This window comes from Hakea prostrata, chromosome 11 (assembly GCF_041222555.1).
Source record: "Hakea prostrata isolate BN-2017 chromosome 11, UWA_Hpros_2, whole genome shotgun sequence".
NCBI lineage: Eukaryota > Viridiplantae > Streptophyta > Magnoliopsida > Proteales > Proteaceae > Hakea > Hakea prostrata.
Window position 1 is genome coordinate 23,979,754 of NC_142610.1, and position 14,116 is coordinate 23,993,869.

The 14,116-nt window shown below is 39.8% G+C and overlaps 1 protein-coding gene across 2 annotated transcripts in view; it reads left to right on the top strand.

The window, feature by feature from the left end:
* The window catches only part of LOC149001046 (protection of telomeres protein 1b-like), an 84,947-nt gene that overhangs the window by 21,413 nt on the left and 49,418 nt on the right, over positions 1-14,116 (top strand). For both annotated transcript variants that reach the window (XM_089139354.1, XM_089139355.1), the window contains exon 2: positions 7,093-7,229. In XM_089139354.1, the coding sequence (XP_088995480.1) occupies positions 7,093-7,229 (137 nt within the window). The remainder of the gene's footprint in view (positions 1-7,092; positions 7,230-14,116) is intronic.

The window sequence follows — 14,116 nt, forward strand, 5'->3', positions numbered from 1 at the left end:
GAGTGACAAGAATTTTGGAAATAATCTTGTTGGTCATATTGCATAGGCTAATTGGACGATAGTCATTCACTGTCTGAGGAGGATCCACTTTAGGAATAAGTGATATGAAAGTACCGTTAATAGGAGGATTGAAAGTACCTGTTTCAAAGAACTCCCTTACCATATTGAAAATGTCTTGCCGAACAGCATGTCAAGCATGTTGGAAGAATATCCCTGAAAACCCATCAGGACCTGGGGATTGAGATCGTTAGAACCAAAGACTGCCCATTTCCTTTCTGTCACTGGCTGAAGCAGTAGAGATTGATCTTCCTCTGTAACTCGGTCATCCACAACTGAAAAATATTGATCATCAATGGGAGTAGGATTTGTAGTGTAGATATGCTGAAAATGGTCTAGAAAGGCTTTGGAAATTTGATCCTGATCTGTCAAAGATAATCCTTGATGTTGAAGGATCTGATGCGGTTTCTAGATCTTCTTTTGAGACTAGAAATGTGGAAAAATTTGGTGTTATGATCGCAACAGCTTTTCCAAGGGATTCTAGACTTCTGTTACCATTTTAGGTGTGGTTGGTGTAATACTTTTCGAAGGGATGCAATCAAACGTTTCTTCTCAATGAAGCAAGGAGAAATGTAGAGTGTTGGGTACCTGGGAGTGATGCTGAAGTGTATGTCGCAGATTCTTCTCAGTCGTCTCCAAGTGCTTGACAACACTTCGATTCCAAGCTTTGAGAGTTGGTACTAACGATTTTAAATTATAAACCACAGTAGCAGAAGCTGATGCATGCGTATGAGGTGCCAACTAGAAGCAATTAGATCAGGATAAGATTCCTCTTGGATCCTAAAGTGTTCAAATCGGAAAGATTTAGAATTTGGATGATGAAATTGTGTGTTAAGTACTAATGAGGCATGGTCTGAGTGGGTGAAACTTGCATGTTGAACACTAGACTCCGGAAACGAATTCAATGAATCCAAGTTGCAAAGAAATCGATCTAGATTGCTCTCTATTCTTTGATGCCAACTTGCTTATTAGACCATGTAAAATGATGTCCATGAGTAGGGAGAATGGATAAATTGTGTGGTGAAATAAAATTTTGAGTAGGTTGAACATCTTTCCATCGAAGAGGCATGCCACCTTTTTGATCAAGTACATAAAGATAGCTATTCCAATCTCCACAAAGAGACCATGCTCCATTCATGAAGGATCGTACTTGTGATAATGTATCCCACTGTGGTTTTTGTTTGGATGATGAGGAATGCATATACACAAAGGTCTGCTGCCATGTCATTGATGAGGAAGATACTACTACATGAAGACACCAGTTATATTGCCACACTATATTTACGGACACTGAAAAAGTCCCAAAACAAAAGAAGACCTCTTAATGTAGTACTGTATTTGATTGATCAAAACAGTAGCCAAATAGGATCTTTCACAGGGAATCAAGTTCAGATTTGATGGACTTAAGATGAAACAGAAAATAGATGTGAAAGAGGGCTGAAACTAGAGTGGTATTATAAGGATAATAACATAACAATACAGACTGAATAGATCTTCAAACATGGGCAGAACTATGACGAAGAAATTGAAAGGACGATATGAAAATTGAAAATAACAAAATAACACCCGGGCTTCACACCGCAAGGTGGATTAATTGGATCGAACACCAACCTACCTTGATCAAACACAAGGAGTCTCCATAGAGAAGGAATGCTAACAAAGCAATTTGATTTCAATAGATGAGTTGTGTCTTCACCACTTACTCAAGTCTCTTTATATAGCATTCTAAAGAGACAAACATTAATGGTAACATCCAACCACTAGTTAACACAACCTACTGCAAACATTAATGGAAACATCCAACTACTACCCAACACCACTAGTCAAAACAATAATGGAAACATCCACCTACTACACCCCACCACTAACCAACACCACCTACTAGCTCCTTTTGTTGACTTTTCAAAGCTAGACTTGGGCTTAGTTCAAAATAGTGGGCTGATATTCTCCCATTAAAGTAATCCAAGCCCATGAAACCATGGCCTCATTTTATCCCACTACAATAGTCCTAGCCCATGCAAGCCATGGGCTATTTTGGATCATATCCTTAGGCTTTGATGGGCTTGACCATTGGGCTTTTCTCTTTTTTGTATATACTGCCAATTTTGCATCAACTCTCCCCGGCTTGAAAACATTCGTCTCCGACGAAAGGATGAATGATATGTAACGCTTATACCCATCGGGATCGATTTTCTCGAGGTTGTTAGAATGAATCCAAGTGCTATCATGTCGTGGACGATTCGTCCATTTGATCTCGCCCTTGCCTTGCTTTAAACCTTCGGTAATAGGTGTCATCACTGGACTGAAGTTTTGAATGACTCTCTAAAAGACGATGCAAGTCGATGGAAATTACGAACTTCAGTGATGGTCCTTGGGTTAAGCTAGTCGATGATGCTTCTTATCTTCTCTGGACCAGCTTCAAACCCCTTGGTTTTGAAGACAGTTTTCCATTCGCCTCTAGGCCTAATACGGATCTGATGATAACCACTTTTGAGGCCCAATTTAGAAAAGATCTTAGCCCCGGACATCATGTCTAACATGGTATCAGGCTGCAGTATTGGAAACCTATACTCAATTATAATTTTTTTGATTGCTCGATTGTCCACATACTTATGCCATGAGCCATCCTTTTTTGGAGTCTGTAATGCTAGTACAACACATGGATTTAAGCTCTCCTGAATGAATCCTTTATGCAACAACTCATCCACCTGTCTTTTGAGTTCATTGTGCTCTGTTGGGCTAAGGTGATAAGCTAGTAGGTTTGGTAACATTGAACCCGGTACCAAATTAGTGGCATGCTGAATATAGTGCATAAGAGGTAGCTCATTAGGCAACTCATCAGGAACCACCTCAAGAAAATCAGAAGGTAACTCTAACTCCTAGTGTTCAAGCTTAACCCTGTGAGAGTCACCAACATGCCTATTGAATGTAGGTTGTTCTCCAGTGAAATAACTTCGTATGTGCTCCTCAAAAGTTGGTTGCACAATTGGAATCCTTTGGGGTCTTCTCCCCATATTTCTCCGAGTAGGAAAATTGGCTAGAGAATGAGTTGGATGGGATTCTTCACCAAGTGGAGGGTGTGGAGCATGAGTAGAGGCAACAACTCTAGCTTCCATTGCTGAGCACCTCTCTTCCTCGTGCTCCAGAGTCGGGACTTGCAGTGAGTTGGTTGCTCAATGTTGCAACATCCCCATCACTTGTGCCATAAGGTCAGTATCCAATCCAAAAGTTTTACTCCTTGCCATGGCTCTGATACCAAATAATGTTGTACTGTATTTGATTGATCAAAACAGTAGCCAAATAGGACCTTTCACAGGGAATCAAGTTTAGATTTGATGGACTTAAGATGAAACAAAAAATAGATGTGAAAGAGGGTTGAAACTAGAGTGGTATTATAAGGATAATAGCATAACAATATGGACTGAATAGATCTTCAAACATGGGCAGAACTATGACGAAGAAATTGAAAGGGCGATATGAAAATTGAAAATAACAAAATAACACCCAGGCTTCACACCACAAGGTGGATCGAATGGATTGAACACCAACCTACCTTGATCAAACACAAGGAGTCTCCATAGAAAAGGAATGCTAACAAAGCAATTTGATTTCAATAGATGAGTTGTGTCTTCACCACTTACACACGTCTCTTTATATAGCATTCTAAAAAGACAAACATTAATGGTAACATCCAACCACTAGTTAACACAACCTACTGCAAACATTAATGGAAACATCCAACTACTACCCAACACCACTGGTCAAAAAAATAATGGAAACATCCACCTACTACACCCCACCACTAACCGACACCACCTACTAGCTCCTTTTGTTGACTTTTCAAAGCTAGACTTGGGCTTAATTCAAAATAGTGGGCAGATATTCTCCCACTAAAGTAATCCAAGCCCATGAAACCATGGGCTCATTTTATCCCACTACAATAGTCCTAGCCCATGCAAGCCATGGGCTATTTTGGATCATATCCTTAGGCTTTGATGGGCTTGACCATTGGGCTTTTCTCTTTTTTGTATATGCTGCCAATTCTGCATCACTTCCCTACTAATCAGAAGGAGGAGAGGAGAGAATGCCAGAAAATCCCCATTTTTTTACACAACAAATGGGGCTGGACTTCAGAAGATTGGACTTCACACAAAAATAACAAAGTTGGCCAATTCCTAAAGATTGTCATTTGAAGCTCCTTTTGTGTGAAGGGGAGGCCAAGCCCTCGGCGGTTAAGACACAGCTGCTTCATGATGGACTGGATGGCTTTATTCAGCAAGCCATCTCAGCCTCACAAAAGTTGGAACCATATTGATAGATTTTAATTCTCTTCCCACCATATTCATCTACAGATTCTGTGCAGGTCAAATCCAAGTCAACAAATTCCATGGGAGTAAATTTTCTCTTGGATGGAAGGAGTTGTTGGATAGATTCGACTTCCTGGTTGGTAGCTTCATTTCTAGTATCACTGAGAGGGGAAGTCAAGCTAATGGGCTGCACAGGGCGCATCGCTATCCCATCAGAAGCGTCGGATGGATTGAGAGAATCTGGTGCTGGAGCTTGATGATGGGCCATGTCTTGTGCTGCATATGAAGTGCCATAGTAGAGTGCTTCCAATTCTCTAGGAATGTTTAGACTGTAAATGTTAGAGAGCAAGAATTTTTTTTTAATTAAATCAAGGTCCCTGTGGTGTGAAGAAGTGGATGATGTAGCAACATATTCAGGGGGGAGACAGCGCTCAAACACACCTTTGTATAACCTTGTCACATCATCAAGTGTTCCTTGGCATTTGTTTGAAGTAGCTAGCCTTGGAAGATAGCCAGGATCAGCAATATCTCGATAAACAGGAGAGGAAATATACTCCAGGAATAAAGGATTTTCTCTAAAAGGACAATACATGCCTGTATCCAATGCGAAAGCAATACGGGCAAACAGTTGCTGGACGATATTCATATGCATATTGCACTGTCAATACCTGGTTAGGTTCCACTTCCACATTGGCTATAGTAGGAAGATCTTGACGAAGATCAATGAGCACTCGAGCTGCTGGTGTGTAACTAGTGTTGGAGCCTGAAGGGCATTCGAGTTCTAAAACTTGACCCATTGGAGAGAAAACACTGGATAAGACATCAGAATCATAGAACATCCAGTCAAGATTAAGAACTTTAGCCCACATAATGCCAAAGTTGAACGGTACTGATGCGGCTTTAGTAGAAGGATCCCGTTGTTGCAGTCTTGCAGAAACGTTAAGTGGCCTTTATAGTACCCAGGTTGAGAATACAGCAGTACATGGATGTCCCTAGCCGAGTTGAGGTTGAGAATAAAACGATCCTTGGCACCTTCAACAACATAATAACCTGTTACTTTTATGGTTTCAGGCTTCCAAGCTCTATTGGCGAGCATCTGAAGTTCATGAGTGTTAACAGGGATTCCATCTGGTATCCAGCTGATAATAGGATGGCAAAATGATTGACGTATATTCTCCAACTTTCCTGCTGTTATAGATACAGTTGCAGCTGGATGAATTGGGAGTTTCAGCTTGCTAGCAAGCTCTGAAGAAAGGGGATCTGCAGAGGGGACAACAGAGTGGGAAGAGACGTTAGACAAACACTGCGGCATGGTTGTTCTTTCACACAACACAGAAGGGACCACTGGTGGTAAACACACTCTATGCACACACAGAGTTTTACCCAAAGAGCCCAAACCTGATGATGAAAGAGACCTCCATGCTGCGATGCAATATATAGGTGAGAATAGGAACGTAACAGAACACCATCCCAATATTTGGAACGTACCAGAGCCTCTAGCTGATACTGGAAAGATTGCCAGGTAGCTTGCAGAGAAAAGATATAGGGGTAAGTAAGGCTAGCTACGATGAGATTAGGCATGCCCCTATATCACTTAGGAATAATCTTATAGGACCTCCAATTCTGAGATCCAGGATGCGGAATGAATGTCCAGCAGGTGTATCGGAGGTACCGACAAGAAGCTTCGGAGGGTAACCACCATTGTCTCCAAGCCCTAAGCATCTTAAAATATGTTAAGAAAAACCTGGAAAACAGAACTAGAATCAATGCAAAAACATATGATAGACTAGGAAATGTAAGTAGGGATCCGAGAAGGTGTGGGATAGCATCGAAGATGGAGAAGAGGACAGATGCTCAATTGAGAAAACTAAGTGAGCCTGATCAATAACAGCAGTAGCTCTAATGGAAACGTGTCTCTGAGAGGAGAGGTAGGAGCTCGATCATGTAGAAGAAGATCGATCATTGAGTAAGCAAGATAGGAGGTAAAGGATAACCCTAGTCGCCTCGCATCGCTCTCTCTTCCCCTCGTGTTCCAACCTGATCTTATTCATTCCTTTTCACTCTTTGCTTTTTAGTTATTCCCCTTTCAGTCTTTGTTTGGGGTTTTAATTATGGGTAGTCTCACTGTCTATGACATATAGCTCATTAGCATTACTAGGCTCTGAGTTGGCCATTTGAATCCCATGCAAGGCGCACTGTATTTTGTGGTTAAATATTATATGTGTAGTGTAGGTTGTATTAGAGAAAGTATAAAGCAAGGTACACTGTATATGCCCTTGGTTACCATAATGGTCAAATAAATCCAGCAGCCAAGATTTGCAAGGATTTTCTCTAACGCTGAAATTTTGAACCCTACAAACAAGTGAAGGCTAATGGTATTGATGTATCTGGGTAATTACAGTAAGAGGTGCGCTAGCTGAAGGGGTTTGCTTAATGAACAAGGATAATAGGGCTGCATGTCAATGATTGTCGTTCCTTAATATTAGTTACTAAATGCTAATTTTCTGCACACTTCTCACCTTTAATGTGTAGTATGACATTCTTTGTTTGTTACCCAAAAAAAATAAAAATGACGTTCTTTGTTTATTTTTTGTCCAATTCAAGGTTATTCTTTTCAATAGAGTATGACTTCTGTATAAAATCAAGTGAACCATTTTCATTGAGTATTTTGTTTGGAGTTCATTATTGTTATTGTTACCTTACCTTCTTAATGGGCATTTCTTTGTAGATTGTTTCTGCAGGCTAAAGGTGGTAGATGAATCGTGTCAAAGTCCAGGAATTTCAGTTTGTATTTTTGCGGAAGACATGGAGAAGCTGCCACACATTGAATCAGATGGTGATATAATTCAGTTTTTTCATGTTGTGGTATGCCCTGGAAGCACTTTCTGTCATATCTTTCCATAATCTTTCTATCTTCTTCCAAACTTTATTCTATTGTATAGCTAATTAGAAATGAATCCTACTTCTAAGCTTAGCTCTCTTAAACAGATGTAAGTGAGAGACAATTTAATTTTTTTTTCTTTGGATGATTAATAATTTCATTACCAACACCCTAGGGGGGGGGGGAGAAAGAGAAAGGATATACAAGAGGGAAGAGAGAGAGGTGGGGGGGGGGACAAGTCTCCAGGGGGAAAACACAAAAGTAGAACCTAAACCAACAACAATGAGCCTCCTTGGGTTGACTGCAGTAGGGGGATGGTAGAGTAACTGTAACTTAGAGGAAACATCAAAACAGATGGCTTTCCAAATCATGTCAAACAATTTAGAGTAGGAGGTTCATCTTTTAAGGTTCCTTTCCCATGAAAAATGATGAATGATCGCTCCAAAGACCAATTTACCTATTGTGTGACAAATAGAGGGGCCTGAGAAGGTCATCAAAGTCTAATACCAGGAACATGTGAACCTAAAGGAGCGATGAGAGTGTGTGTGAATGGAGGTGAGAGCTTTCTCCCAAAGGGATCGGGTGAAAGGGCGGAGAAAGAAAAAGTGGTCAATGTCTTCCGTACCATGCCAGTGAAGGGCATGGTCGTTAAGGCGGAAGGCGATTAAAGCAATTGGGGCCCTGCTTAGGCGATTAGGTGACAAAGCGGTGACTACGCGGCAATAAGGTGACCAAAGCATTTGGGTCATTTTTTTTCAATACAACTAATTTTAAATTGATAAATTCATATTATAAGCTAAACAAACATTCAAGAATCACATTCATCCAAAAAAAAGAGGAAGCATTTAGGAATCATAATTATGAAAGATTGTCCAAAAAAAGAACACAAACACAAGTTCATCTCATCAAACATCACATATGACTATGAACCAAGGAAAAAATTTCGGTCGAAACCAGGATTTTGACCCACGAAAAGGCTGAAATTTTTAGGTTTCGACCCTAGGTTTTGGGCCTTATATGACGTTCATTTCATTTGATTTCTTGCCTCATTCCTATTTAAAGCATAATAAACACAATGGAACTAGTATTTTGCCAAAAAAACCATTGAAAATTTATCATTCAAGTATACTAACAAATGACTGGTTCCAACAAGTACAAATTTTATTGCATACAAGCATAGAATCATCAGCATACATGAATTGTTTGATACAATGGTTACATGTACAACAAGTCAACAAAATAAAATGACCAACTAGATCAGGTGATGGTGTCTCCATGGAAAAAAATTCGATCGAAATGGTCAAAATTTCGACTGAAATGCCTACAAAATTTCAATTCGAAATGAAATACAGGTATAGGCACGAAATGTGTCTTATATTGTATCGTATCGACGGATATATCAGTTGATACGAGTCAAATTTTCGGCCCGAAACCATATTGGGCCGAAATGATGCCTGCACAGGTTATAAAATAACCTGTTTCGAGCCATTTTCGACCTAGCGAGCCATTTTGATTATTTCGAGCGATATCGCCTGCGACATTTTGAGCCCTTTTTGAGTTTTTATTTATTTATTTTATTTCTCTTGCTTTTATCCCTCTTTTCACCTATGTTTCTACAACTCCATTTCCTTCAAATACTAGATTTGCTCCTCCATTTGTGCATTTTCTCAAATCTTGCAAGGTGAGTAACTAACTTCCTCATTTGTAAATTTTTGTTTCGTTTGTGCCTTAAATCATCTTAGATTGGTTCCAAATTTATGTATGTTTACTTTAGAGTGTTGATATATGAATTTGTAGTGTCAAAATTAAATTTTGATTCTTCTTACAAATTTTTTATTTTTCTGTTATTAAAAATTATTTAGTAAATTATGTATATTGCTAAAGTGTATATTACTAACTTCCTCATTTTTCAATTTTTGTTTCGTTTGTGCCTTGAATCATCTTAGATTGCTTCCAAATTTATGTATGTTTACTTTAGAGTGTTGATATATGAATTTGTAGTGTCAAAATTAAATTTTGATTCTTCTTACAAATTTTTTATTTTTCTGTTATTAAAAATTATTTAGTAAATTATGTATATTTCTAAAAATGTATATGTATAGTACATATATAAGCTTCAAACTAATGTATGTGAGAGTTGAGACACCATATTACTGTGATGGCATTGAATTAATTTTTTTTTTGCTTTAGTTATGTAATTTTACTGTATTTAATATATATTTAAATAATTAAAAAAAATATAAATATTAAAAAAACTAATTAATTTTTGTTTTAAATTAAAAAATAACAGAGTATTAGTGGAAGCATGTGGCATGTATGTCATTTTTGGAGCATATTGTGGAGCTTTCCAAGATACTTAGTATGTATTTCTTGTATCAGGCACTCCCTTTCAAGTTTTAAAGATGTCAGACATAGCTTGGCAACACAGAAAGCCACTGACAGTTGATAGAAGGAAGTGCGAGTGTAATTATTGTAAGAAACAAATAGGAGGAGGTGGGGTTGCTAAACTGAAGGTGCATCTAGTTGGTGGAAATAGGGATGTAGTAGGGTGCCCAAAGGTGCTCGTAGAGGTCAAGAGGGCAACGACCTCATATATTAGTGGTGGAAAGCAAAAGAGGAAAGAGAAGAGAACACAGAGGGATGAGTTCGACAATGCATGCTTAGATGACCTTTCAAGATCCTGAGGATTATGGTATGGATGAGCCAGGAGAGTGTGACCTTGATCTAGAGGCCGATCAGCTGAGGAGGGCGATGATGATGAGTAGGGAGCAACAGAGGGTTGATGACATAAGGAGGCAACATAGGGGTCTGGGTTGTGGGTCCTCTAGAGAGCCAGTAGGTATGGGAGGCACAGGTGGCTCCCAAGTGCCTATGAGGAGGACTCAGAGTGTGAGGTAGGAGGCTCCTATCCCACAGGCCCCTACAAGGGGTCGAGCTTTGTCAGCACATCCTACAGATCCAGATCTTGAGATTCTTTGTAATGATCTGGTCCTATTTGCGAGGCCTGAGCATAACAGAGAAAGTTGAAGCACTTATGGGGTAGTGTGAAGGAAAAAGTGGGGATGGTTTTCTCCAAATGGGCTTATTACCATAGTATTCTAGCACATACAACCCAGGGGCCCTACTATAGAGATACGATTGAGGAGATAGGCAAGGTTGGGAGTGGTGTACAGGGTCCCATTGCATATGAGATATATAATATCTATTTGCCTAAGCATAAAGATGACTTAAATGAGTATATTAGGGGATTAAAGCCCATTTGGGCTCATTTTGGAGTGACTGTGATGGCTGATGGTTGTATTGGTCCCACTAGATAGTCCATCAATTTCATGTTGAATTGTGATGGGAGGACAACGTTCCTCAAGTCAGTAGATGCATCCGGTGGGAAGAAAGATGCAAAATACATTTAGAAATTATTGAAGCAAATGGTGAAGGAGGTTGAAGTGGAAAATGTGATTCAAATTGTGATTGATAAGGCTCCAACTACAAGAAAGTTGGGTTGAAGATGCAGGAGAACTCCAGGTATCTAAACATATAGTATTAATTTTCATTTGTAAATACATAAAGTTACATTACATGTATACTTTATAACTTTGTATTGATGCCTTGATGGATGGACATATATAAGCTCTTTTGGACTCCATGTGCTACTCACTGCATTGAGTTAATGTTGAAGGACATCGGAAAGGTCAAGCTTGTGAAAAAGACCGTGGAGCAAGCCCGACAAGTTAGCACCTTCATCAATAACCACACCTATGCATTAAGGGTGATGAGAGACAAGTGTCAGGGTGAGTTAGTGAGGCCAGGCATAACCAGATTTGCTACTAATTGGATAGCACTGCAGAGCTTTGAGAGTAGGAAGACTGGCCTTAGGAGCATGTTTGCATCAGAGGAGTGGTTTAACTAGGAGGGTTCTTCATTAGTGGGAGGAAGGAGAGCACAGTTGACCGTACTTGATGAGGCTTTCTGGCACAATGTGAGGATAGTGATGAAGATGCTTGAGCCTGTGGTGCATGTGCTGAGGATGGTAGATCAGCAGAGAAAACCTATTCTACCACACATATTTGCTGCAGTAGAGAGGATGAAGCAGCAAGTTGCTCAGGTCCACCCACACGGCAACAAGGAAGTCCTTCAAATCATCGAATTTAGATGGCAGTCTATGTTGCAGCATCCACTACATAAGGCTGGTGAATTGTTAAGTCTAGTATTTAATTTAATTTTCGTTATGTAATCACACTATTAAGCATTAACTATTCCCTTTTATGACATACTTTTTCTTACACAACATACTATTTAAATCCGAAGTACCATTACAAGGACAATCTTGGGATGAGGCAAGATTTAATGGATGCCGTCCAAACTGTAGTGGAGAAGTTTGAACTGGATCCATCTAAACAAGCAATCATCCTTATGGAGGTGAGATAGTGATTTGAATCATTTGATATTCACAATTCATAGTTTTATACTAAGTCATTAACCTAGTAACTAATTATTGTTTTTTCTCTTTATATATTAGATAAAGGCATTTAAGGATGCCACTGGGAGCTTCGGTCATTCTATGGCCGTATCGGGAAGGGAATCTGTCCCTGCGGGTAAGTTCATTCATTTATTTCATTATATATTTAATTATTATATTCTATCTTTAATTTAGTTATTTAAGTATTAAAATGACTTGGAGTCTATGTTTGTTGCAGCTAAGTGATGGTTGCAATTTGGATGTGACTTACACCACTTGAGTGTGATTGCAAGCAAAGTGCTCTCCCAGACATGTTTTGCCACTGGTTGTGAGTGAAACTGGAGCACCTTCAGCCTCATTCACTCGAAGATGCACAAACAATTGGGTGTGAAGCGTCTAGAGGACCTTGTCTACATACATTATAATATGAGACTGAGAAAGGATCATATTAGACAGGGGATGGATAGAGAGAGTACCATATCGAGTTGGCTGACATATTTGAGATGGATGATGATGATTACCCAATAGTTGACTGGATCATGGACAGTGGAGAGCCATTGTTGGATGAGGAGGGAGGTCGTCCTAGTAGACAGATTGCAGAGGAGATGGGGGCTGATGTGGAGGACTTCATGGCCCAGGAGGGGAGGGCACATGTAGAGCCGCCCGTCCCTTCGTGCCGCACCCTAGTGCATCCACCCAGAGTGAGGATTTGATTGTCTGGTCCGACACTGAGGATGAGGTGACTCAGGCCTCCGACGATGACGACGATGGTGGTGATGATGATGATGCGGTGATGATGAAGGGAATGAGGAGGGTGTTGGACCTCGTGATCAGGATTCAGCTGATCCTAGGGACAGACCACCACCACATGTCGTGAGAGTCAAGGGTGGGGAGGATGACCACCGAGATTCAAAGGCGAGAGTCAGTTTGCCCACGCAACACAGGATTCAGACCATACTGTAACTGCATCTCGAGGCCAAAATGTTTCCTCTACATATTCGAGGAAGGGGAAGGGGAGACAACACGACTGTAGCATAGAGGACACACCATCATATGGGTCATACCGTCCACCCGATGCCGAGAACTTGGTGGGATCTATGAGATCAATGAGCATTGATGATGCTAGAGACTCCTCCACCTCTAGAGGATCCGTATGGCATAGGCCTGCAGAGTCCTCATATGATACTGTTGTGGAGAGTATTGGTTCTATCGAGTCGACTTATGGTTATGGACTATATGGTGTCACTGTCCCTCCTGGCTATTAGATTCAGGGTCAGGCCAGTCAGCCACTAGTGGAGCCTTATGGTTATGGAGCATGCCTATGGAGCTTATGGTGTCCCTCCCACTGTCACTTATCAGAGCATGCCACTAGGACATTATCAGTATTGACCTTATCCTTCTCCTGACAATTAGGGTGCTCTTTCATTTGTTGAGCAAATCTTCCATACTATTCCACAGCCACAAGGCCCACCACCACCAGTTCCTCGTTTGGAGATTCACAACTTCCCACCGTCAGGAAATCTTATGCATGTGGATGAGGCCACGTACAAAAATGCAGTTGTTGACTACGTTCAAAACTATATGGGGCGAACATCATGGGAGTTGTATTGTCATTTGTATGGGGTGCAGACGGAAGAGGGAGACATTGAATAGAATAAACTTGTAAGTTGTACTTGTAACATTCTTGCTTCTTCTCTTATGTACTATATACTTGGAAAGTTGGATGTTACATTTTCAGTGGTTTTTTTTAGTGAACTAGTAGTTTTATAGTGTTTATTATGCTTGAAATAGGTAGTATGCAAGAATCCAAATCAATTTAAGTGCATATGAGGCCCGAAGTTGAGGTTCCAAAAGTTAGATAAAAAACCTCTAGTTTCGACCAAAACCTGGAAATTTTGACCTTTTGCAAGGTCGAAATTTTCATTTCGACCGAAATTTCCATTTCGACCGAAATTTCTTCCTTGGGTGTCTCATATGTATCAAGTTGAAGCCGATATATCATATATACATAAGATAAAAATACATAATTTCGAAAATAATTATTAAAATCAGAAAATGAAAAAATGGTAGTAAATAAAAAAAAAAAAAGTTTAACAAAACACAATCATAGATCATACATAGTCCTAGGCTAAACATATATTAATTTTATGGCAATACAAGATCATTTAAGGTATGAACAAAACAAAAATAATAAAGGGGAAGTTTAGAACTGTTGGTTATGGCTCATGCTTCACATTTTATTGCTATCAGAGTTTCCTTTGTAGCTGTTGTGGCTTAGAAGGTGTTTGGAGACAAAAGATGAGCAAAAGAGGTGCTTGAAAGCAAAGGAGTTGTGGAAATTAGGTGGAAATGGGATAAAAATCAACAAAAACTGAGAAAAAACAAGTTGGAATGTTGAAATGGTCTAAATGTTGG